We start from the raw sequence: 26,271 nt of genomic DNA, 5'->3' as shown, positions 1-26,271 counted from the left end.
TTAAAAAAAATTTGCAAAAATAGGGATCCCTGGGTGGTGCAGCGGTTTGACGCCTGCCTTTGGCCCAGGGCGCGATCCTGGAGACCCGGGATCGAATCCCACGTCGGGCTCCCGGTGCATGGAGCCTGCTTCTCCCTCTGCCTGTGTCTCTGCCTCTCTCTCTCTCTCTCACTGTGTGCCTATCATAAAAAAAAAAAAAAAAAAAAAAAAAAAAAAATTTGCAAAAATAATAATAATAATAATTTCAAAACAGGTGTGTGACTCCGTGAAAGCAATTTTTGAAGTTGAGAACACAATCTAGCCATGATCACCAAGTGCGATTAAAGAAAAAAAAATTTATTTGCAAAAAATAATAATAATAATTTCAAAACAGGTGTGTGACTCAGTAGCAACCCCGGAGGACGTGGGCTCCGGCGGAAGACGGTTCTCGAACTGGAAGATGATCCCGCCTGGTCCCGGGAGGCGCAGGCCCGACCCCGAGTCCTGGGGGAGGAAAAGGCGCGCAGGGACCCCGACCTCCCGCGACGCAGAACCAGGAGCAGGCGCTTCGCCCCGCCCCCGCCCCGCCCCCGCGCCCCGCCCCTCACTCCACGCCCCGCCCCCTAACCCCACGCCCCGCCCCCTCACCCCGCGCCCCGCCCCCTCGTCGCGGGTCAAGGGCGAAGGCACAGCCCCGCGGCCCCGCCCCGCCCCGCCTGACGCCGTCCCCGGCGCCCCGAGGATGCTCCCGCGGCGGCCGGGGCTCGCGCATCGGCTCTGCGGGGCCTCCGCCTACCTCGATCCGACCAGCGGCCACGCTGCCGACGGACAAAAGCAACAACCACCCGGCCAGGGGCCTCAGGCGCTCGCGGGGAAGGCAGGCGGCCACCATGATCCCGGCGCCGCTTCCCGCTCCCGGAGGGGGCGGAGCCAGTGCCGGAAAGCAGCGCGGCGCGGTTTTGCGTCGCTTTTTTTTTTTTTTTGCGACGCCACCCGCACCTCCTTGAAGCCGGCCTTCAGTGAACAGGTGCTTGCTCTGAGTTCAAGATTCCCCGGGTCGCGGGGCCAGGGTGGATGGGACTTTTTTTTCTTTTTTTTTTTTTTTTAATGCAAAAAGGTGGTTTTATTAAAGCACAGGGACAGGACTCATGGGCAGAAAGAGCTGCGCTAGAGTCATGAGGAGTGACCCATTATGTACCTTCAAGTTGGGAGATGGTTAGAGATAGCATTAAGTTTCTTTTTTTTTTTTTTTTTTTTTGCAAGCTCCGAGAGCCTAATTTTTAAATTTTTTTTTAAAAATAAATTTATTTTTTATTGCTGTCCAATTTGTCAACATATAGAATAACACCCAGTGCTCATCCCATCAAGTGCCCACCTCAGTGCCTGTCACCCGGTCACCCCCACCCCCCACCCACCTCCCCTAGGCTTTTAAAAGATTTTATTTATTTATTAATGAGAGACACAGAGAGAGAGAGAGAGGCAGAGGCACAGGCAGAGGGAGAAGCAGGCTCCATGCAGGGAGCACTATGGGGACTGGATCCAGGGTCTCCAAGGTCACGCCCTGGGCTGAAGGCAGGTGCTTGACCGCTGAGCCACCCAGGGATCCCTGGACATTTGCATTTTAGATAATACCTCCTTCACTCACGATTCATATGCATACTAAGTACCCACTGTGGTTAGTCCTACTGATATTGGAGAAACCCCTTTACGGGTATTAACTCCTCCTCTGAATCCCTCAGGCATTTATCTTTCTTTTAATTTGATTTTTTTGAAAAGATTTTATTTTTTCATGAGAGACATAGAGAGAGAGAGAGGCAGAGAGACAGGCAGAGGGAGAAGCAGGTCCCATGCAGGAAGCCGGATGCAGGACTCCATCCCGGGTCTCCAGGGTCACACCCTGGGCCCAAGGCAGGTGCTAAACCACTGAGCCACCCGGGCTGCCCCAGCATTAAGTTTCTAAGGAAATTTGCAAGCAAGGTTTCCAGGACCTTGAGGGGGCTAGCTATTCTAGGGGAAATCTCATTTATTACTGTCTAATAAAACCTGAGTCATGACACCCTTCGAATGAATATTGGTGGGTCATATGTTTGGGGGATGATTTCCAACATATACCTTGGAGGAGCAGAGATAAAAGAAGTCTTCAAAAGAACTTTTATATGTTGAAGTAGACTTACAGGGTCCTGGGGGTTGAGCTAAGATTTCTTTTTGCCCTTGGCAAAGTATCAACACGGAGGCAGTTGAGTCCCTAGAGAAAGGTCTCCCTGCCTATCTCAAGGACCTGTCAATGGGCTGTAGGCAGTAAGGAAATTTATTGATTTTTCCTCTACCTTTGTTTCCTACCCCTAGGATGATTGTGAGCATTAAATGATTAATGAAGCACTTGGTACGGTGCCCAGTACAGAGTAGGTCCCATGTAACTGAGTTTTACTTATTTTTATTGTTTTTTTTAATTTTTTTCTTTGATCCTTGATCTTTAACCGCATTTTCAGTGTTTGTATTGTAAAATAGAACGCTTAAATGGCTATTTGAAAAGTGGGGGAGAAAAACCTGTGACCCTCCCCCCCATAAATCTTAAGAAGCTATTTCCTAGTTTGCATAGTGTGGCCAATTCCTTGAATTATGTGAAGTGATAAAGTGGGATATAGTGGGAAGATCAAGCCTTTGGCCACACAAAGATGATGGATTGAGTTACTTGGAAACATGGGTGGATGCTGCAGTTAACAGGCATGGGGTCTTATCATTAAAAGCTTGAACATAGAGAAATTGTTTAAATTTTTGTATCTTCTGTAATTGTGGAGCTAAAATTTACTTCGAAGAGAGTCTGAGAATTTGATAAGATCATGTGGATTCGTTCCATTATGTTCATTATAAGCATTCAATTTTAAATTATCTGTATCTAGCATGACATAAACATGTTTATGCTACTTTGTGATCTTCATGATTTTGTATTTGAATGGTAACTTGGATATCCATCATCATCGTCATCATCATCATAATTCCTCAAACAATAATAATAATATAATATAATCATAATGCCTCTAGGTAATCGCCCCTTTACTGGACAATACAAAGTTTCCGAGTTTTACTATAAAAACCATATTGTAAAGCGTACCTTTGTGCATTTGGCCTTTTACACTTGTCGAATTATACTCTTTGGATAATTTCCTAGAACAGGAATCTTAAGTCAAAAGGTAGAAAAATGTTAGTGCCTTTCAATATATTGCTTTCCAAAATGTACACTCGTGGTGCTATCAAAATACAACCTAACACCAAATTATACCTTTTTTTCCCTCTAAATTTCTTGCTACAAAAATGTTACCTCAGGGTTGTTCTACTTCTACTTCCTTGATTGCTCTCAAGATCTGACGTCTTTCCCTGTGTGTATAAACTGTCTTATGTACTCTGATGTAACTATTCTGCTCATAGCTTTGTTATACACATGAATTTGAATACATTTATGAAGAAGTGACATTAAGCCTTCATATTTTATGCTACTGCTTTTCCCAGTTTCTTGTCTCTCTTTCCATTTTGTTTCCTTTGCTACTGTATCTCGTGAGGTATTTAATGTTAGGTGCTCAATTTTTAGGCTTTCCCTTGTAAAGAGAGCACACTACCAGAATGTCTTACACCTGAAATGTCACAAGTTCATGCAAGTCTCAGATCAAGTTTTATTTTCTTTTGATTTTTTATTTAACTATTCAACTATCTAGACTATATTTTGGTATATGCCATGAGATGTTATAAGAGATATCTATTGCTGCATAACAAAGCACCCAAAACTTTATAGTGTGTCCATAGCAAGAGACACAAGGGTGCAGAAATGGAGACATGATTCTAGGGAGCCGTTGCTTTAGCAATCTACTACTTTTATCAAAATTGGTATTCCATCATCTGACAGGCAATGCTTACCTTACCTAGTGACTCATAATAATTCTGTTATTAAACACTTGTCATAAATACAGTATTTCTGGGCTTTCTGTCCACTTCAGTTAAAATATATGTCTTTCTTTGGGGCCAGTACTGTGTTATTTTAATCACTGTTGCTTTAATATGCTTTGTTATTTGGCCATTAGGGCTAACCGTTTTAGTAAACTTAATTTTTCTTTTTTTTTAAGATTTTATTTATTTATTCATGAGAAACACACAGAGAGTGAGAGGCAGAGACACAGGCAGAGGGAGAAGCAGGCTCCATGCAGGGAGCCGGACGCAGGACTCGATCCTGGGTCTCCAGGATCACACCCCGGGCTGAAGGTGGCGCTAAACCCCTGAGCCACTGGGGCTGCCCAGTATACTTAATTTTTCACAAAAATTCTTTGATTTTTATGATTTTTGCCTGGTCATTTTCCAAGTGAATTTTATAATAATTTTCCAAGTTATAAGAAAATAATACTATTTTGACTTTTAATGAGATTATTACAGAATCTATTGATAAATTTGAGAAAAGCTGCATCTTTATCATATTTAGTCCTTCACCCTAGAATATGGAACTCTCTATTTGCGGTTCCTCTTTTTAATTTTTCGGTAGAACTTTAAGCCAGAGGTACTTAAATTAAGCAACTTCCTAAGCATTGTTAACATTTGTTGTTATTCTTAATGGATCTTTTTTCACTGTATAGGAAATATATACATATATATCATTATAAATAGGTAATATCCATAATACTATGTATTCTGATCGGTTATTGCTGATATTCAAATAGTATTTTCTGTCCAAGTACTTTTTCACTATTTTGATAAGAATTAATTAATAATTACTTAAGATTTTTGTTTGACAAATTGTTTTGGTTTTTCTAGTTTTTAAGTAATGTTATCCTCAATTTACCTTTTTGTCTCTTCCTTTCCAATATTATTTCTTGTATTTCTTTTTCTAGCTTATATTATGTCTGGATAGCAAGAAGAATTAATGTTGATAGCAAGAAGATTTTCTTGTTTCATTTTGTTTTTAAAAGGATGGCTTTAGCATTTTTCCATTAAGTCTATCATTAGCTCTTAGAATAAATACTCATTGTCATGTTAAAGAAGTAGATTTCTATTTCTCTTTGTCTTTTCATTGAACCACTGATTTTCAAGTGTGGAAAAGAGCCAGCTTCATACCCAAGTGTAGGACACACGAGCAGTTTTAAACACCACTCAACACAGGAAATAATTTTTTTTATCTGTTAGTATGTGAAATTGCATTGTTTAAAATTTGGTTAGAACTGTTAATTCATGGATACAGAGAACAGGTTGGTGGTTGCCAGAGGTGAGGGGCAAGGTAGACAAAAAAGGAGCAAAGGCACTCAAAAGGTACAAACTTCTATTTACTGTATAAGATAAGTAGATCCTGGGAATATGATGTTTAGCATGGTGACTATAGTTAACAATACCAAGCCCTGGGGATCCCTGGGTGGCGCAGCGGTTTGGCGCCTGCCTTTGGCCCAGGGCACGATCCTGGAGACCCGGGATCGAATCCCACATCGGGCTCCCGGTGCATGGAGCCTGCTTCTCTCTCTGCCTGTCTCTGTCTCTGTCTCTCTCTCTCTCTGTGACTATCATAAATAAATAAAAATTAAAAAAATTAAAAAAAAAAAACAATACCAAGCCCTATTCCCACCCCAGCCTGTCACCTGTCCAACCTTGGGTCACACTGCATGTCCCACTGGCACTGAAGTAGACAGCAACCTGACAGCCAGCCACAGGGGGAGCATGGTGCTCTTGGCATCCTGGCCAGGTACTGGGCAGCCTCTTTGGACTCGGAACTCTTCCATTTGGCCTGCCTTAAGAATACAAAACACCAAACTGCGATCAGTATAAATTACCAGGATGCCCTATAGACAGACTTTAGCCCTGTGTTTGGAAACAACATGTCCACTTATCCCAATGAGTGTACTCTGTGCATGAAAATCAGGGAAGATGGTCATGGTATTAAAATAATCCAGAGTAGACCATGTTGATGGAGCAGTTTATAGAAGAGAAATTGGATAATCCACCTTCATCAGAATGCTAGATGAGTTCCATTTTCCCATTTTCCCTTTCCTGTGTTTCTTTGCACAGGATTTGTTAGACAACATTTTCTGAGAGGAGGTGTGGAAGAGAGTTATATGCAGTGACTGATAATTCAAGCAAACACAAAAAGTCCTTGTTTCTTGGCTACAATACTGTATTGTGTATTTGAAAGCTGCTAAGAGAGTAGATCTTAAAAGTTTTATATGAAAAGTCCACAGCGAATATCATTCTCAATGGGGGAAAACTCAGAGCTTTTCCCCTAAGGTCAGGAACACTGCAGGGGTGTCAACTCTCACTACTGTTGTTCAACATAGTACCAGAAGTCCTAGCCTCAGCAATCAGACAACAAAAAGGAAGTAAAAGGCATCTGAATCAGCAAAGAATAAGTCAAACTCTTACTCTTCACAGATGACATGATACTCTACATGGAAACCCAAAAGACTCCACCCCAAGATTGCTAGAACTCATACAGGAATTCAGCAACATAGCAGGATATAAAATCAATGCACAGAAATCTCGTTACATTTTTATGCACTAGCAATGAGAGAGAAGAAAGAGAAATTAAGGAGTCAATCACATTTATAATTGCATCCAAAACCATAAGATACCTAGGAATAAACCTAACCAAAGAGGCAAAGGATCTATACTCAGAAAACTATAGAACACTCATGAAAGAAATTGAGAAAGACACACAGAAATGGAAAAACATTCTGTGCTCATGGGTTGGAAGAACAAATATTGTTAAAATGTCTATGCTACCTAGAGCAAACTAAAATTCAATGCAATCCTTATCAAAATACCATCGACATTTTTCACAGAGCTGGAACAAATCCTAAAATTTGTATGAAACCAGAAAAGCCCCCGAATAGCCAAAGGAATGTTGAAAAAGAAAACCAAAACTGGTGGCATCCCAATCCTAGACTTCAAGCTCTATTACAAAGTTGTAATCATCAAAACAATCTGGTGCTGGCACAGAAATAGACGTGTAGGTCAATGGAACAGAACAGAAAACCCAGAAATGAGCCCTCAACTCAATGGTCAACTAATCTTCAACAAAGCAGGAAGGAATATCCAATGGAAAAAAGACAGTCGTCTCTTCAACAAATATGAGATACACACACACACACACACACACACACACACACACACAATGGAATACTACTCAGCCATCAAAAAAGAAATCTTACCATTTGCAATGATGTGCATGGAACTAGCACGTATTATGTTAAGTGAAATAAGTCAGTCAGAGAAAGACATTTATCATATTATCTCACTCATAGGTGGAATTTAAGAAACAAAACAAAAAATTATAGGGGAAAAGAGGAAAAAATAAAACAGGGTAAAATCATAGAGGGAGACAAACCATAGAGACTGTTAATCCTAGGAAACAAACTGAGGGTCACTGGAGGGGGGTGCATGGGGGATAGGGTAACTGGATGATGGACATTAAGGAGGGCACGTGATGTCATGAGCACTGGGTGTTATATAAGACTGATGAATCACTGACCTCTACCTCTGAAACCACTAGTACATTAAACATTAATTAATTTAATTTAAATTTAAAAACATGTAAAAAAAATTTTCATCACAAGGAAAAAACTGTACACCTAAAACTATAGCAACATTATGTCAATTATATCTCAATTAAAAAAATAAATGTTAACCAGAGTTTGCATTTAGACTAGAATTCAATTACATTACTCATTTAGTGAATAAGTACTTAGCAACCAAAAGAGAAAACAAGCATTTGATTATCACATCAAAATCACACACATTCATGGCATCTCTAATAAAATGTTTTATGCAGGACTCTCACAGGGAGTTTACCACAAAGTCTATCCATGCTATTACTCAAATTGATTCAATTGAGTCTAGAGTTATATCAGTGTTTATTCTTGCTCTTTTATTAACTAATGCCCCTACTATATCTACTTTTTTGTTACCTTTTTCTCTCTCCTCCTATCTGCATCAAGAACGCCATTGTGTTATTCATTCACTGAGCGAATATTTATTAAGCACCAGTTCTGTACCGGGCACAGTGCTAGTCATAGGCAAGAGGAGAAAGAGCCAAAACTTAGCAAGTTGCTGCCCTCATTGGAGCTTACAGTCTAGGGGAAACAGATATCAATAGTGGAAGCACTTAAATAAATGTAAAAGTCTAACAAGGGAGTTCCTAGTAAGGAACCCAGCCTTGTAAGAAAAACCAGCGTAGGCTTCCCTGAGGAAATGGATCAAGCTGAAATTAATGAGTTAATGAGGTAAAGATGTCGAGAAGAGCTTTAAAGATGGGAGCCAATAAATAAATAAATAAATAAATAAATAAATAAATAAATAAATAAAATAAAGATGGGAGCCAGCTCTTACAAAGAGCCTACTGAAAGAATCCCTGGGTGGCTCAGTGGTTTAGCCCTGGCCTTTGGCCCAGGGCATGATCCTGGAGTCTCGGGATCGAGTCCCACATCGGGCTTCCTGTATGGAGCCTGCTTCTCCCTCTGCTTCTGCCTCTGCCTATGTCTCTGTGTCTCTCATGAATAAATAAATAGAATCTTAAAAAAAAAAAAAGAACCTACCAAAGGAAGCTTGGGTTATTAGAGGAAGTTTTTAAATGACCTCACGCATGCAATTCAAATGAAAGAGAGCATGCTTCAAGATGAAACTGCATTGCTAAGCAGGTGTCATGTCCCTTCAAAGCCTTGGGGGTTACGTGAAGGAAAGCTTTGGAATAGCAAAAATCATGCTGGCTTCAGTAAGAATGGCTGCAAGTAGAACATTTGGGAGGCCTTGGCTACAGTCCAGGCAAAGGGAGTTTGGACCAGGGTAAGAAGGATGGAAATGATGGAAATGGAGAGGACCAATTAGAATTTTCAGATCACAACCAACAGAACATGTTGATGAATGATATTTGGAAAGCAGGAGACAGGACAATTTTAAGGATGACTTTTGGATATCAAAATTGTACACCGAAATGTTTAAGAGTGCCATGTTGTTGTTGTTGTTTAACATAAGGATCACAGGAAGTGAACTGGGTTTAGGATGACTAGACAAGCGAGATCTGGTTTAAATATTTACCCAAAACAATTTGGAAGATGAACTTCCATAAACTTAAATACTTTTGTGGCAACTAAATAAATGTCACAAAATAAAATGGGTGGAAAGGATACATGTAATCAAGATCAGAACACAGCCCCAGAAAGAGATTTTGCAATGTGGTTTTTACTATATATAGTTTAATTGCTTCAGGCAAAACTGTTTGCTACAACAATCAGCACCACAAGGATTTGATGTGTACATTTCATATTTGACAGTCAAAATGTCTCTTTGGGCAATATAAACTTCAGAAAGGAAATGAGATATATAATAAAAGATAAATAGAAAAAATCAATTAAAATAAAGCAAAAGGGCTTTATTTCCAGTGTATTTGTATCATTTCCTGGTACTGATTTTGACATTGGACCACCCTCAATTCCATTTCAGTTTGGCTTCAAATACTTTCCCTCTCTCCTTCCAGTAAGGCATTTAATAATAGCGTGTCGTCCTGTTGTAATCAATTTCCATCTCATGACCTTCTCATTAGCTTCAGAACTAACTCATAATAACATTGCTTCAATGTAAGAGCAATTGCCCTTCAGAGTCTCATTTTTGGAAATTCTGTGTTGTCATTAAAATGCCATAATGACCTGGACAGAAAGTCATGTTGAATGCTTTAGTGATGTAAAACTTGGTATCTCATCAGTAGTGCAATTATCTCTTGTCAATCAAGAAGTCACTGGTTCTGTGGGTACCACACTAACTGATAGAGTTCAACTTTACAAGAGCTGAAAATTTCCTATAAGTGCAATCGCTTTTGTTCAATTGGTTTTTATTCAATTGTCTATTGCTTTTATTCAATAGGCATCTTGTGAAATTCTCTGAAGTCCCAGAAAGATTTAATAAATATTTGAAATATACTCTTTAATAATGTGTGGGACATCCTGGAAGGCCTCTCTAAGGAAGACATAGGGGTGATGAGGAGGAGCAGGAAGGAGTTGTGTGTTTACAGAAACTTGCTAGAAACATACTATGATAAGAGGAATAAAGGCTCCTTAAAGATGTCCACGTCTTAATCTTTAGAACCTGTGAATATGTTACCTAACAGGACAAAGGGGGCTTTCCAAATGTGACTACATTCTTGAGTAAGGGAGATTATATTGAGTTTTCTGGGTGGGCCCAGTGTAATCACAGGGGTACTTATAAGAGGAGGGCAAGAATGTCAGAGAGGAAAAGATGTGGTGATGGAAGCAGTGGTCAGAGTGATGAAAAGCCACCAGCCAAGGATGAGAGCAGCTTCTAGGAAGTGGAGAAGGCAATAAAATGGATATTGAAAGAAAAAGAAACTCAGCTTTATTGACCCATTTTGGACTTCTGACTTCCAAAACTATAAGGTAATAAATTTGTTAGTTTTAAGTCATTGAATTTGTGGTATTTTGTTATAGCAGTAAGAGGACTGCTACTAGTGCTTAAACTATCAACTGTGATTATCCCCTGGAGACCTGAGAAGGAAGGAAGATTGGGGTCTTTGAGGGCTTTTACTCTCTATTCCTCAGTATTAGTTGAATTTCTCTATTTTATCATGGCTTTACACAGCATCTTAAATAAAAATAATCATTAAAAGAAAAACTGGATACTATTAGGTGAAAAGAATATAGAAAATTGTATATGGAATAATTTCTTAACCATCTTTAAGAAAAGACAAAAATAAGAAGGTAGCTTACTATAATGTTATCAGTTTCTAGTTCTGGGTATTGAGACTGTGGATGTTCTATTTCTATTTATCTATTCATTTACTCAACAGTTATTCATTGAGCATCTACTCTGTGCTAGAGAATATGCTAAGAACTGAGGATGTAGATGGGAACAAGATAGACACAATTTCCACCCGCATGGAATTTAGACATAGCAGGGAGGGCAGATATTAAACAGACAATTACACAAATTATTAAATAATTATACTGTGGTAAGTTCAATAAAGGAGAAGTACAGGTGACATCATGTAGGAGGGCAGCCTAACCTAGTCAGAGGATGCTTTCCTGAGGAATTTCAGCTGAGAGCTCAAGGATAAGTGGAAATTTTCCAGGAAGAAATGGAAAATACAATTTTTCTTAATTTTCTTTTTTTTAAGATTTTATTTATTTATTCATTAGAGACAGAGAGAGAGGCAGAGACATAGGCAGAGAGAGATGCAGGCTCCTCAAGGGGAGCACCATGTGGGACTCAATTCCGGGACTCCAGGACCATGTCCTGAGCCAAAGGCAGATGCTCAACCACTGAGCCACTCAGGTGCCGCTTTTCTTAATTTTCTACAAAGAGCAAATATCACTTTTATTTTCATAAAAAATAAATACTTTTAGTGTTTTTTAAAGGAATAACTAACATCTCTCCTTCTCTTTATATCTGGTAACAACAGCTGCTCAGTTCTGGAAATGCTCTGCTCACTGATTGATTTAGCCAAATTTAGTTTAATGATCAGACATTCTCTCTCTTTCTTTCTCTCAAATACTTCGTTCAAATAAAATATTTAAGTTAATAAATTAAAGCCTACTAGACAAAAAATTTAAATAAAACAATGATTAAATAGCCTCCTTGTCTAAAGCTTGTATTAGAAAACTTAAATTTATTAATTTTGATAGTCGATCTACCAAGGAGAGTTTGTGAAATGCACTTAACATTGACCTTGACGGAAAGAAGATCCAGTTTCTTTGCTAGTTAAAGTTCTATTTTGAGCAGATCAAAATTAAGGAACACAAGTGAAAGAACAAAGGGCAGAAGTTATTTTGAAATCAACACACAATATATCACTAAAGGAATTTTTCTCAAAGGAATTTCATAAATGAAATAACTTGATATTAAAAATTGGAATTTCAAGTTGCTCAAAATAAGAGTCTTCTGTTACAATTTCCACAAGTATTTTCCAAACTATAATTTGAGATAGCTTTGGAAGGCGAGAGGAGAGAATAACATCTATAATAAATATGCTGTAATGATGGTTGTTAAGGATTAACATTTCTAGAAAAACCAAAAGGAAGAAAAATAGGGCAAATCTATTAATAAATACCATGTCATCATAATCGCTAAATAAGTAAAATACTGCCAATTTTATTTAAGTGATCATTTTTGTCTGCTTATTTGTTTCTCAGTACACTGAGGTGTCTGTAACATTTTGAGTGGTAACGTCCTTTAATGAGAATCAGCATAAAGGGACCTATTTTCAACAAATAATGTATCATAGCTTAGAACTGACTTAGAATAATGAGATAATGAGGGGATCCCTGTGTGTCTCAGTGGTTTAGCGCCTGCCTATGGCCCAGGGCATGATCCTGGAGTCCTGGGATTGAGTCCCGTGTCGGGCTCCTGGCATGGAGCCTGCTTCTCCCTCCTCCTGTGTCTCTGCCTCTCTTTCTCTATGTCTATCGTAAATAAATACAATCTTTAAAAAAAATGAGATAATGAGAAATGATGTTATTTGCAACCGATTTATATCAGCTAAAATGCAAATAAGAGACTATAAATAAAGCTATTAATGAGAATGTTATATAAAATTGAGTTCAGATATTCCTGCTATTGATGAAATAAATAAAACATCTAGGATCTGTAATGGGTTGAATAGTGTCCCCCCAAAATTTATGAATGCTTGGAACCTCAGAATGTGACATTACGGGGCTCCTGGGTGCCTCAGTGGGTTGAGCTTCTCCCTTGGCTGATCCCAGGGTCCTGGGATCAAGCCCTGCATTGGGCTCCCTGCTCAGCAGGGAGTCCACTTCTTTCTCTGCCCCTGCCCCTGCCCCTGTTCATGCTCTCTTTCTCTCTCGTTCACTCTCTCTCTCAATAAGTAAATAAAATCTTTAAAAAAAAATGTGACCTTATTTGGAAAGAGGATCTTTGCAGATCTAATCAAGATAAGAATCAAAATGACAGGGATGCCTGGGGGCTCAATGGTTGAACGTTAGCCTTCGGCCCACGGCATGATCCTGGAGTCCTGGGATCGAGTCACACATTGGGCTCCTGCAGGGATAAATAAATAATATCTAAAAAAAAAAAAAAAAGAAAGAAAGAAAATGACAAATCATGCTGCATTAGAGTGGGCCTCAGAATCCAATAACTAGGGACACCTGGGTAACTCAGCTGTTGCCTGTCTGCCTTCAGCTGAGGTCATGATCCTGGGGTCCTGGGATCGAGTCCTGCATCTTGCTCTCTATAGGGAGCCTGCTTCTCCCTCTGCCTATGTCTCTGTCTCTGTCTGTGTGTCTTGCATGACTAAATAAATAAAATCTTTAAAAAAAGAAATCCAATAACTGTGTCCTTATAAGAAGAAGTGAGACTTACACAGAGATCAGAGTCACAGAAGATGGTGGGTTAATGTGACTACAACCTGCGGGACACCAAGGACTGCTAGGCACCACCAGAAGCTGGAAGAGGCAAGGGTAGACTCTTCCCAAGAGACTTCAGGAAGAGAGAGCATAGCCCTACCAACAGTGATTTCAAATTTTCAGCCTCCAGGACTGTGAGAGTAAATTCTGTTGCTTTAAGCCACCTAGTTTGTGGTAACTTGTCATGGCAGTCCTAAACAGGATCTGACGTACCTATTTTCATAGCCAATATTTTTTTTAGTATTATGCTATCTACATTCATTATTTCCGTTACTTTTTTAAAAAAAATGTTATTTATTTATTCAGAGAGACACACAGAGAAAGGCAGAGACACAGGCAGAGGGACAAGCAGGCTCTCTACCGGGAACCTGATGCAAGACTTGATCCCAGGACCCCGGGATCACGTTCTAAGCCCAAGGCAGATGCTCAACTACAGAGCCACCCAGGCATCCCAAGGAAAGCATCTTAGTAGCTGTTCCAGGAGGCTTTCCCTTAAGAATGCTTTACAGGACTTGAATACATGTCCATTTCCAGACCCAGCAAAAAAGTACAGGATTGATAGGACTGGCAAAGATCAATCATTACTCGTGCCTAATGGCTAGTAACATTGCTTCCAGAAAAAGAGCTAAGATTCTGTGAGCAAAGAAGAAGCAAAATCACTTGGGCAAAGTATCTGCATATTTAAGTTGGTGAGGTGGGGCCAGGTTTCTCCCCCAAATAGATGTTCCATCTAAACTACCACCAGTAGTGCATGAGGCTTCCTATCCCTCCAAACACACTTGACTTTTCCCCCGATTCTTATAGGAGGAAAGTGATAGCTTAATCTATTAATATGCATTTCTCTGACTACTAGTACTTTTGAATGTGTCTTCAGACATTTTTTAGCCTCTTGAATTTCATCTTTTGTAAACTGCCTCCTCATTTTCTTTGCCCATTTTAAAGGTGGATTTTTCTATCTCTTCCTTGTTTATTTGCAGGAGTTCCTTACAAAGTAGAGGTATTTAATCCTTCACTGGTTTTAGACATTTCAGATAAGTTCTCCCCTTCCTCTTATTGGTCTTTCAACTTTGTCTATTGGTCCCTCACTGAACAGAAATCCTTAATTTTTTAAAAGATTTCATTAATTATTCATGAGACACACAGAGAGGCAGAGACTCAGGCAGAGGGAGAAGCAGGTTCCCCACGGGGAACCCGATGCGGGACTCAATCCCAGGACCCCGGGATCACGCCCTGAGCCTAAGGCAGATGCTCAACCACTGAGCTCCCCAGGCACCCCCAGAAGTCCTTAATTTAATGAGATTAAAGTAGACATACCTCACAGAATTATTGTGAACTTTAAATTTGATAATGTATTTGGGGAGCCTGGGTGGCTGTCGTTTGAGCATCAGACTCTCTATTTTGGCCCAGGTCATGACCTCAGGGTCCTGAGATCTGGCCCTGTGACGCACTCTGTGCTCAGGAGGAGTCTGTTTGGGAATTTCTCTCTCCCTTTGCCCCTTCCCCTCCCCCACTAGCATGTTTGTGCACTCTCATGCTCTTGCTCATAAATAAAAAGGTAATGTATATAAAACTCTTGGCTATAGTGCCAGGTACAAAATAAGAGCTTAATAAATAAATGTTAGGTATTATTATTGCTTTTGCTGTAGCTACTTATTTGACCCTCTGTACTGCAGAAGGACTCCTAAGTATCTTTGGCTACCTTAACGCCCTACATGTACCTCTGGTAGCCATTGCTAGATTGTCTCTCATGGTGGACAGTTTGCTCTCTGAGGCCAAAAACCTGGCCCTATTCATAGGACCCACTAAAATGTGATCAATAAATGTATTTGAACAAATATATAAATAAATAAGACTTCAAAGACATTTGAATAATCAAAACTAATGGGATGCTTAGGTGACTTAGTTGGTTAAGCATCTGCCTTCAGCTCAGGTTATGATTTCAGAGTCCTGGGATCAAGCCCCATGTCGGTCTCTGCTTTCAGTACAGAATCTGCTTCTTCCTTTCCCTCCCCCACTCATTCTCTCTCTCTCTTTCCCTCTCTCTCTCAAATAGATAAAATCTTAAATTTTTTTTTTACAGAAGAAAATGTTAGGCAAAACACCTGGGCAGACACCTCACCAATAAAAGATACAAAGATGATAAATAGTATATAAAAAGATGTTCAACATCATGTATCATTAAGGAAATGCAAATTAAAACAATAATGAGAGGGATGTCTGGGTGGCTTAGTGGGTTGAGCTTCTGCTTTTGGCTCAAGTCGTAATCTCAGGGTCCTGGGGTGGAGCTCAGCATTGGGCTGTCTGCTCAGCGGTGAGTCTGCTTTTCCCTATTCCTCTGCTCCTCCCCTCTGCTCATGCTCCCTCTCTCTCCCAAATAAACAAAAATATCATTAAAAAAATACCAATATGAGATACCATCACACATGTATTAGGATGGTCAAAATCCAAACACTGACAACAGCAAATGCTTACAAGGATGTGAAGCAACAGGAACTCTCATACATTGCCAGTGGGAATGCAAAATGGTACAGTTACTTTGGAAGACAATTTGGTGGTTTCTTACGAAATTAAATATATTCCTACCATACAACACAGCAGTTGAGCTCCTTTGTATTTACCCAAATGGATTGAGAGATTATGTTCACACAAAAATGTGTACATGAATATTTATAGCAGCTTTTCATAACTGCCAAAACTTGGAAGCAACTAAGATGTCCTTCAGTAGGTGAATGGATAAATAAACTGTGGTTACATCCAGACAATGAAATATTATTATTCACTGCTGAAAATAAATGCGCTTTCAAACTGTGGAAAGACACAGAGGAATCCTAAATGTGTATTACTAAGTGAAAAAAAAGTCAATCTGAAAAGACTATGTAAAATCAATATATGATTCCAACTACACAACATTCTGAAAAAGAAAAAACTATGAAGACTATAAAAATATAGTAGTTGCTGGGGATTAGGGAGAGAGGGGGATGAACAGGAAAAATGGGATTTTTAGGAGAATAAAACTATTCTACATGATACTGGTGGTAGATATATGTCATTATACATGCCAAAACCTGTACAATGCCCAACACCAAGAGTGGCCCCTAGTGTAAACTATGGTCTTTGGGTGATAAGGATGTGCCAATACAGGTTCATCAATTTTAATAAATGTACCACTATGGTGTGGAATGCCAGTAGAGAGGAAGGTTGTACATAAGGGGATGAGGGGCACAGAATATATGAGAACTCTGTACTTCTCACTCAGTTTTGCTCTGAACCTAAAGCTTTTTGAAGAAATAAAGTCCATTAAGAAGAGAAGACATCAGTAAAAAGACATTGTCACAAAATGAGAAAAGACAAATGGTGAGGGCCAAATTCAGTGAATTAATCTGTCAAAAAAAGCAAAATTAGTCCATTATTTGTAAGAAAAAGAGTGACTATTTTGAAAAGATGATTCTATGTATGATATATACTTTTCTTTTGACTAAGGGTTGTTTCAACTACTAGCAAATATTTTTAACCACAGCAGCTAACAAATAGCAAGATGGTAGATTTTAATTACAAATAAGCAGAGTAATTATATGGGGCAGCCAGCCAAGGAGAGAAGGAGAAAAGAGACACGGGTAATCCATAAGTGCATAATCATTACCTAGACCTTTGATACAGCAACACTTAACAGATTCATCAACAACAAATTCTTTCAGACCTATCGAATATCTCGCCAGCCTAAAAATTCTTCCCAGTAGTGACTCTGAATTTGCCCTACCGTTATCATGGCCCTGCAGAGTTATACTCAGCATTTTGTATAGTTTCCTTGAGTGTATATAGATGAACAACTGTTCATCATTTACATTTAAGGAAATTAGGGTTTAAGTCTCAATTTGATAGATGTAGGTTATACGTCAGAAAGAATTTCATAACTGTAATGTTTTTTCAGGAGGCTGTGAACTACCTCCCCCGGAGATGTTTGAGAATATTGTAAAGACTGTATCTTCCTAATGGTTTTGGCGGTAAGACTTCTTCAGTTGTCATCAAAAATCATGTGATTCTATATGTACAACTTACTCTTTCTAATTACATTAATTTTGCTTATTGTCTAAGGAACTTACCTAATGTGTAGCCCTTGCAAGGTCCCCAAGACCAAGAGGATCAGTCTTGATTAGAAATGCATTTCTCGACTTTCTATTTGTTCAGTTTCTTAGGTCGAACCTAACAATCTTACACATAATCACCACAAATTACTATTTGTGGATCCTAAAGCTGAACACAGAACTTCTGGAGCCTACCTTTTAGCCTCTTGAGTCTATTTACAGCACAGTGGTTAAAAATGCAATGGAGTCAGGGCTGCATGGGTTTTGGTCTCAGCTAGACATCCATCACTAGCTGTGTCTCCTTGGGCGAGTTACAAAATTCTTATGAGCTTTGGTTTTCTCAAATATAAGGTGGAGGTAATAATAATGCCCACCAAATGAGACACTGCATATACGTGTGTGCTACAGCCCTCAGCTCAGCATGTGATACGTAATGAGTACTCAAGTAATGTTAGTTATTAACATGTCCTTCTTCCCAGCCCCTAGGACTAGCCTTATTCCTGGGATCCAGCAAGTTCTCTAGCATGTTCTCTCTCTGCCCCAGTAAAAAACCAAATTGCAGGACTACGGGGGAGAAATTATTCTGGTAGCCTGATTGGTAACTGCACTGCAAACTTCCGCTACTTTCCCGAGTTTCACTTAATTAATAAAATAATTTATTTTCAATGTTCTTGTTTCTTTCCATAACTTCAAGAAAATCTCTGCAAAATTAAAATTTCTAATGCTTCTGTCCATGGGGAAAGTCAAATAAATAAAGTGATAATTCACATTGCCAGACATCTCTTTCTATACAGTGGCTTATTCTGAAATAAAAAAAACTAACTAAAATTTTCACATAAATAGATCACAACTTTTCTAATTTTATCTGTTAGTTCTGCTGAAAAATCCTAATCTTTTCACATGTGACTTCAAAAGCTTCTTTGTAAACAAGACATAAATTGTTTTGAATAGAGAAGTAACCATTAGTGAAAGATACGTAGCGTTATGATGTCAGTAAACTTGTATAGCTGCATCTTACTGTTTAAAGAAAATACAAGACAAAAATTACTTTATCTTAAGGACATCATTAGGTAAAGAGGTCCCTAAACAAATTTAATCAAAATAAAAGGCACTTTTACTCCTTTTGTGTCAGTACCAGAAAATGAATATGAATGCTCTGTTTACATTTATCTCTTTTTATAGTTGGGGCTTTTCATCATTTGAGATCTAAGTTGATTTTCAAATCAGTAAAACTTTAATGTCCTCATGTGACTCTCTCTTGCTTTATCTCTTTTTTTAAAGAGATTTTTAAATTTTTATTCATTTATTTGAGAGAGAGATAGTGAGAGAGAGAGAGAGAGAGCATGAGTGAGAGGGGAGAGGGAAAAGCAGGCTCCCCACTGAGCTGGGACCCCACTGTGGAGCTTGATGTGGGGCTCGACGTAGGGCTCTATCCCAGGACCCTGGGATCATGACCTAAGCCAAAGGCAGATGTTTAATTGATTGAACCACCTAGGTGCCCCTCCATCCCTTCTTTAAGAGGTTTATAATTATTTATCTCAGAAAAAGCTAATGAGATCATTTTAAGCCAGGTTCGAGGACTTAAAGGAAACCTTAGAAATAATTAGAGAAAGTTGTCGAAAACTGATTTAGGACACCTTAATGAAGGACTCAATTCTAGCAAAAGAAAGTGCTTTCTGACCAACTACTATGTGCCAGGCATCACAGTGAACCTAAAGGATGAAGAATTGAATAACACAATTCTTAGTTGTAAGGGGCTCATTCTGCAGGAAAGGAGACAGGGAGCAGCTGCTTGAATAAATACTTGTGTGACAGGGTTCTGGAGCTATCACAGAGGTGTATCTAATGTCCTACTGGGGGAGTCTGGGTGGTTCAGTCAATTAAGATCTCAGGTCATGATCTCAGGGTCATGAGATCAGGCCCAACATCAGGCTCCATGCTTAGTGTGGAGCTTGCTTATCCTTCTCACTTGCCCAGCTTGTGCTTGCTTTTTTTATTCTCTCTCTCTCTCTCTCATAAATTTTAAAAATCTTTAAAGTCCTACTGAAATACAGAGAAATTGCTAATTCTGGGTAACTTTGCTAACCCGAGGTTTTCAATGTGTATATGGAAAGTACATTATCTCTGTCTTCTAGAGTCATTAAAAAGATTAAATGAGATAATAAATATGAAGTGGTTATCACTGTGTCTGGCATATGGTAAGTATTCAAGTTTAACTTTAACTGTCGTCACTTTTGGTATTGCTACAATCACTAGGAAGAGCCATGCAAGGTTATGGCTATGGCTGGCAACATTGGAACAGGATGTTCAGAGATGGGAGGAAGGATAAGAACTTGGCTGTCTGGAAGGGGCAAGGGGCATTCCAGGCAGAGGTAAGGACATGAGCCAATGTACAGAATAAGTGAAAGGCTTTTGAGGAAGGATGAGTAGCCCAAGCAGCTGGAACATAAGAGTATGTTTCTGAGTGGTGGGAAATGGTATTATATTGTGAAGAACCTTGTACTCAATGCTGAGTGCTCAACTTCGCCGCATGAACAGTTTATAGCCATTACAATTTTTTAAGTCCCAAAGTAATATGATCAAATTTGTTTTAGAAAGACAGCAGAATGTGAACTGGTGCAGCCACTCTGGAAAACTATGTGGAGGTTCCTCAAAGAGTTAAAAATATACCTGCCCTACGACCCAGCAATTGCACTGTTGGGGATTTACCCCAAAGATACAAATGCAATGAAACGCCGGGACACCTGCACCCCGATGTTTATAGCAGCAATGGCCACGATAGCCAAACTGTGGAAGGAGCCTCGGTGTCCAACGAAAGATGAGTGGATAAAGAAGATGTGGTTTATGTATACAATGGAATATTACTCAGCCATTAGAAATGACAAATACCCACCATTTGCTTCAACGTGGATGGAACTGGAGGGTATTATGCTGAGTGAAGTAAGTCAGTCGGAGAAGGACAAACATTATATGTTCTCATTCATTTGGGGAATATAAATAATAGTGAAAGGGAATATAAGGGAAGGGAGAAGAAATGTGTGGGAAATATCAGAAAGGGAGACAGAACGTAAAGACTGCTAACTCTGGGAAACGAACTAGGGGTGGTAGAAGGGGAGGAGGGCGGGGGGTGGGAGTGAATGGGTGATGGGCACTGGGGGTTATTCTGTATGTTAGTAAATTGAACACCAATAAAAAATAAATTTAAAAAAATAAAAATTTAAAAAATAAAAAAATAAAAAAAATATATATATATAAATAAAAAAAAAAGAAAGACAGCAGTAAAGATACTAGAGATAGTTAGGAGGCTACAATAATAGTTTATGATAAAAGAAGTAATACCTAAGACGTACTGCTTATTACGCACATATGCTAATTGCCTACCTAGTTATGTGCGTTAATGCTTATAACAGCCATATAAGGCAGATGCTATTATTAGCTCCATTTCACAGATGTGTAAACTTAGGTATACAGTTGTTCAATAATTTTCCATGGCTAGTACATGTTGAGATTAAGATTCAAACCCAGAAAGTCTTACTCTTGAATCTGCATATTTGACAATTACCCTTCACTGCTTTTCAGGTAATAAGAATCAAGCTAGTGAAAAAGCAAAGGAGCGGAAAGGGAAGTTGTATTCAAGAGGCATTTTGAAAGTAGAATCAACAGAGCTTTTGATAACTAATTTTAATTTAACAAAGATGGATAGAGTTCCTACCCTATGGCAAGCACCTGAAGCCTAAACAATAAGAAAAAAAAGACAAGACACTGTTCTCATGAAGCTTGTTTGCCTGTTGAAGAGCAGACAATATGTGGTTGATAGCAAGAACAAAGAAAAGAATGAAACAGAATAATAGGTAATAGAAAGTAAATAGAAGGGGAACCTCTTTAATTAAGTTAACTGTGACTCCCAGAAGATAGCCTTTAAATGAAGATGTGAAGAATCCTAACGAGCCAGCCCCAGCCGAGGTTAACCATCTAAATTATTAGTGTTTGGCAAACAGAGAAGAATGGCTCAAGATGATGCTGGAGAAAGGCAGAGACCAGTTTGTGTAGGATGTTGAAGGCCATGGTGAAACTTGGCCCAAGGTAACAAAATGTAATGTGTGAGTGTAATGAGATGCTCCTAAAAATTTCAAGAAAAGGAGTGAATTGGTGTTGGGGGAAGAAGAGCAGATGAGTGGTTGAGGATTCTTTCAGAATGAGTGACTGAGAAGATGATGCTGTTTCCATCACAGATGGCAAATACAGAAGGAGGGGCAATCTGGCGATGTGGGGGCTAACAGTAAGTTCAGTTTGGGATACTAAGAGCTTGAATTACTGGCAGAACTTCCAAGCTAGAAAGATCTCAACTGTGCTTACTAGTAGAAGAGTCAAGGATAGACTTCCTTATGTATGAGTCATAAGCTGGTCCTTGAAATCAATAGTACTATTACCCAGGGAGTATCTTCAGATCATGGTTTAATGCAAAGAAAGGTGGAAAACTAGTGAGAAGGGGCAGTCAGTGAGGAAGAAGAAGGATCAATAGGGAGGAAATGGGAAGGATGGGCAGAGGGTTGGGGAGAACAATGCAAAAAACATCCTGAAGGAAGAGATCTGGGAAGAAGGGTTGGATTTGGGGATTCAGAGGTCATTATAACCTTTGCTAGAGCAACTGAAAAATCATCTCTCATTTTCCATGGAAACCTATCCAGGGCCTTGCTGATCCAATTGCTGCAACAACAGGTAAAATTATTTGCATGCAATTATTATGTATGGATATCTTTATATTTCATGTTTCTGCTTATAGGATTATAGTGATTCACTGTTTCAGTTCCTGTGACTGTTTTTGTGTTTTCATTGGGACAGATACAGGAAGCTGGTAGGAAAGCTGTAGGAAGGAATTTAAGCCAAAATTGGAAACAAGACTATGTTTTCTACAGGTGGAATGGGGTGGGGGAGGGTCATGAGATATCTGAAAAGACAAAGAAAATTACAGATGTCTAAACGCAAAATGCTGGAGATACAGTAATTGGGCCAATTTAGTGGTGCTGACTAAGGATTCCTATTATGACAGTCATTAACAATAAAGCTAGAAAGCTGGTTGGGATAGAATATGGAGGAGTTTAAATGCAAGATTCAGTATGTTTGAGTCTTCTCCTGTAGGTATGAAGAAGCTCTGAGGACTAGGAAAGAAGGAAGAGCCAAGATAAGACTACCATTAATCTAAGGATGGTGTTTGGCCAACTGCAGGCAGCAAGATGTGTTCATTTGAAACCCTTTTCCAGTTAGAAAGGGGTCAGGTGGGGATGAGGCTCTGTCTGTTGGAATCCTCACCAATAAGACAGCCTGCAGCATTGGGACACAAACTGAAGAAAAAATACTCGGCAAGACATTCAGGATCAGAGCCCACTAGAACATCCCAAATCTATTCACCCACCTAAGAAGCAAGATCAATTGTAAGAGCCAAAGTGTAGAGTCAAAACAGGATAAAAGTAACCAAGATATGCAAAGGCATAGACATGGCAGGAGGAAGGAAGGCTAAAGATGGATGATCAGGGCACCCATTGCTTCAGAGGATAGTAGGGTTATAAAAAGAAGTAGTCAACGCTCATATGTTTAATTCCAAAGTAGGTTCTTTAAAATTGTAGGTTTTGTATTTTAAAAGTCTGAGCTCTAGAAGAATTGGGGCCTAAGATTTTTCCCAAAAAATAAAAAAGAGCCAGAATAACACCCATTCACAGTCCTCGGGGAGGAGAGTTCCAAGAGGGGAAGGAAAAAGCTTAGACTCTGGTGAGTCCTCCCAAAAGGTCTTTTCCCTTGTTGTATTCAAGAGGCATTTTGAAAGTAGAATCAACAGAGCTTTTGCCCCTTCTGATAGCTGGTCTTGGAGAAAGGTGGCAGATAAAAACTTGCCACATAAACTTTGAGGGGGTTCGGTAGAGGAGACTTATGTCTGCTTCACATCAAAGCTCTAGAAATGAAACACAAAGGATCCCAAAGCAGTGCCCTGAGCCACAACTGGGTGAAGGCAATAGCACAGAAAGGCCCAGTGACAGCTCTGGGTCATTCATCAGCCCTGGAGAAGACAGGGGCAATGGCCATACCTTCTCCTTGCTTCAGAGAATAAAGTATACCAAGCACACAGCCAGAGGCCCAAAGAGTCTTAGAGTCCTGAAGAGAGATCCCATCTGCAGACATCAGTGTGGACCGAACAAACAGGGAACCAGATGTGGACCTGGTACGTGTCAGCACGAGCAATTACCAGCCACCTTAGAGAAATCCAGAGCAGAATTCTCTGCTTCTTCGATGCCACGATACTATATATGACCTTCCAGCAGCCGCTTCCTTTCTGTCCATGCTCAGTTGAGATGCCATCCTGGGGAAGTTGAAGATGAGACAGCACTCTAAACTGGATTATGTTAAACCTACATGGGAGTGGCTGGGTGGCTCAGTTGGTTGAGCGTCCAACTCTTGGTTTCAGCTCAGGTCATAACTGAGTCCTAGGTTGGGCTCTGTGCTCAGCATGGAGTCTGCTAATCCCTCTCCCTCTGGTCTTCCCCCAATCTCTCTTGCATGCTCTCTCTCTCTCTCTCTCAGTTTCTCAAATAAATAAATAAAATTAAAAACCTAAATGACTGAGAAATTACTGTACTTGCCAGAGTTAACCTCAAATTACAGGATAAAGCTTTCTGTCATCAGATAGAACCAAGTACTAGAAGTGGAAATTAAATTTAGTTATGGGGTAAAAAAAGTGAGTTATCTTTTGCACACATTAGTTTGTCTGTGACACCTGTGGACATACAAGCCTAACAACTATTTTGCTCCTTAAATAATTACAATATCCTACTTTCGATACAGACCCAAAAAGCACAAAAAGGCTAAAACTTAAAAGTAAAATTCTACCTAAGCAATAATGTAATAATGCCACGAGAATTATATATAAAGATCTGGGTGTCAGAGAAAAATAAAGTTTTTTATTCTGTTGTATATAATTAAGTGACACATCCACTCAACTTTTATTACTGCTCTCCTAACAATAGCTATAAAGGATAATAAATATCATCTGTACAGTTTAAGTGTGTTGAATACCATTTAATTTCTATTCTAAGAATGCAGGAATCTTCCAGAAACAAGTCAATTAAATGTTTTTGAAATTACTTGGACAAAGGATCAATTTTTACCCCAAAATTGTGTATCAGGAAAGAAAATGCTTTTAAAAACCCATTACATCATTCTAGCTGAGGATTGTGAGTGAAGTATAGTGATGTTTTATTTTAATACCAAAAAAACAAAAGCTTTATAAAGAAAACCTAACTCCATTAAAAGAGAGAGAGAGAAAGAGAGAGAGAGAGAGAGAGAGAGAGAGCAGTGAGTTGCTTTAGTGTCAGGTTTTGCTGGATTTGACAAATTTAAGAATGCAGTCCTGGCATTCCAGGCACCCCAGCCAGATCGCAGAAATCAAGGGGGAGTTAGCATGCAAAGACTAGGTAATGAATGCAGTCTTTGGATCTGCACTTTACTTAGCAGAATTGCTGAGATCTATCAGTGTTGCACCACAGAATGTTCCAGGAACCACAACTCCTTCTACCTTAGGGTTAATTTCCTTACCAAACCGAGCTCTTACTGAGTTTTTCAGGTAGTCTCTGTTCCCTGATAATTGCTTAATATTCTTAGTCCTAGGGGGCTAATCAACCCAAATGGGTCCCTTCTCTGTGCCTAATGAGTCCCTTCAGGTGCCCATTACAGAAAATCTGCAGTGGGCCCGTGGACTGGTTCACCATCTAGGGCCTCCTGGGAGCACAGAGTATTAATTCTAAAATGCAAAAGGCATTTCTACTTCAAAAATCCACAGTATTAGATATTCCACTAACACGGATTCATGATTTACCAAAGCCTAGAAAGCTTATGCCCACCGGAGGGCCTCCTGGAATAAGACCACCATGCTCCCAGGCTCTGCTTTTCAGTGGCCAAAGTGAGGAGGGTCCTGTGCCTGCTGGGGTTCACATGGATTATCATCAGCAACCTTTCTTATTTCCCCAATCTCTTCTTTCAACATTTCCTTCACCTTCTTCTCTCTCTCTCTCTCTCTTTTAAGATTTTATTTACTTTTTCATGAGACACACAGAGAGAGAGGCATAGACACAGGCAGAGGGGAAGCAGGCTCCCTCTGGGGAGCCTGATGTGGGACTGGATCCAGGACCCTGGGATCATAACCGGGGCCCAAGGCAGAGGCTCAACCACTGAGCCACCCAGGTGCCCCTTTCCTTCACCTTCTTGCCTTATTGTAAACCTGGTTATCCCCTGAGATCCTCTCATATGGCGGCAGTTTTCCCTCCATGTTCCTGGAAATAATGGGCCTGCGGCTAAAACAGGATGTGGGACGGGTCCCCTTGCTTCACCTCCAGGTCATTCTCTTTTGCTCTCCCTGAAAGCCTCTGCCTTTGAATCTCCTAACACCTGACTGTACCACCCAGTACTTCTTTGTGTTGCAGTCATTCGCCAGATCTTAATTCCCGGCCCACTGTCACTCTCTTGAACGCTACTACTGCCTTCATTCTTGAGAACTTCAAAATCCAGGTAGATGATCTTCTAATAGTCTAGCCTCTATATTCCTCCACTCCTTCTCCTCCTTGCCTATCACCTTACATCAGTGACTCAGTCCTTTGGTAGATCTTAGACCTCATTATTACCAAACATGCAACCCTCTGTCATCTACATTTCCAGCATCCATCTCTCCACCACCACCCGCTTTCCTAGCTCACTCTCTTAGAACCCTGTCTCCAAAGATCTCTGACCATATCAAAACCAACGATCTGTGGATTCTATCCCCTTTTCACTTTCCTTCA

The 26,271-nt window shown here is 39.7% G+C and overlaps 1 protein-coding gene and 1 pseudogene across 1 annotated transcript in view; one reads left to right on the top strand and one right to left on the bottom strand.

The window, feature by feature from the left end:
• Window positions 1–934, bottom strand: part of PIGK (phosphatidylinositol glycan anchor biosynthesis class K) — a 107,411-nt gene extending 106,477 nt beyond the window's left edge. Inside the window, exon 1 of the mRNA XM_038541634.1 lies at window positions 776–934. Coding sequence (XP_038397562.1) covers window positions 776–871 — 96 coding nt within the window. The 5' untranslated portion in view covers window positions 872–934. The remainder of the gene's footprint in view (window positions 1–775) is intronic.
• A 2,077-nt stretch (window positions 935–3,011) lies between these two features.
• Window positions 3,012–5,912, top strand: LOC102155054 (annotated as a pseudogene).
• The last annotated feature ends 20,359 nt before the right edge of the window (window positions 5,913–26,271 follow it).

Source organism: Canis lupus, chromosome 6, assembly GCF_011100685.1.
Source record: "Canis lupus familiaris isolate Mischka breed German Shepherd chromosome 6, alternate assembly UU_Cfam_GSD_1.0, whole genome shotgun sequence".
NCBI classification, from domain to species: domain Eukaryota; kingdom Metazoa; phylum Chordata; class Mammalia; order Carnivora; family Canidae; genus Canis; species Canis lupus.
Note: the sequence above shows the minus strand (reverse complement) of the source record. Positions and strands in the feature narration are given on the sequence as shown.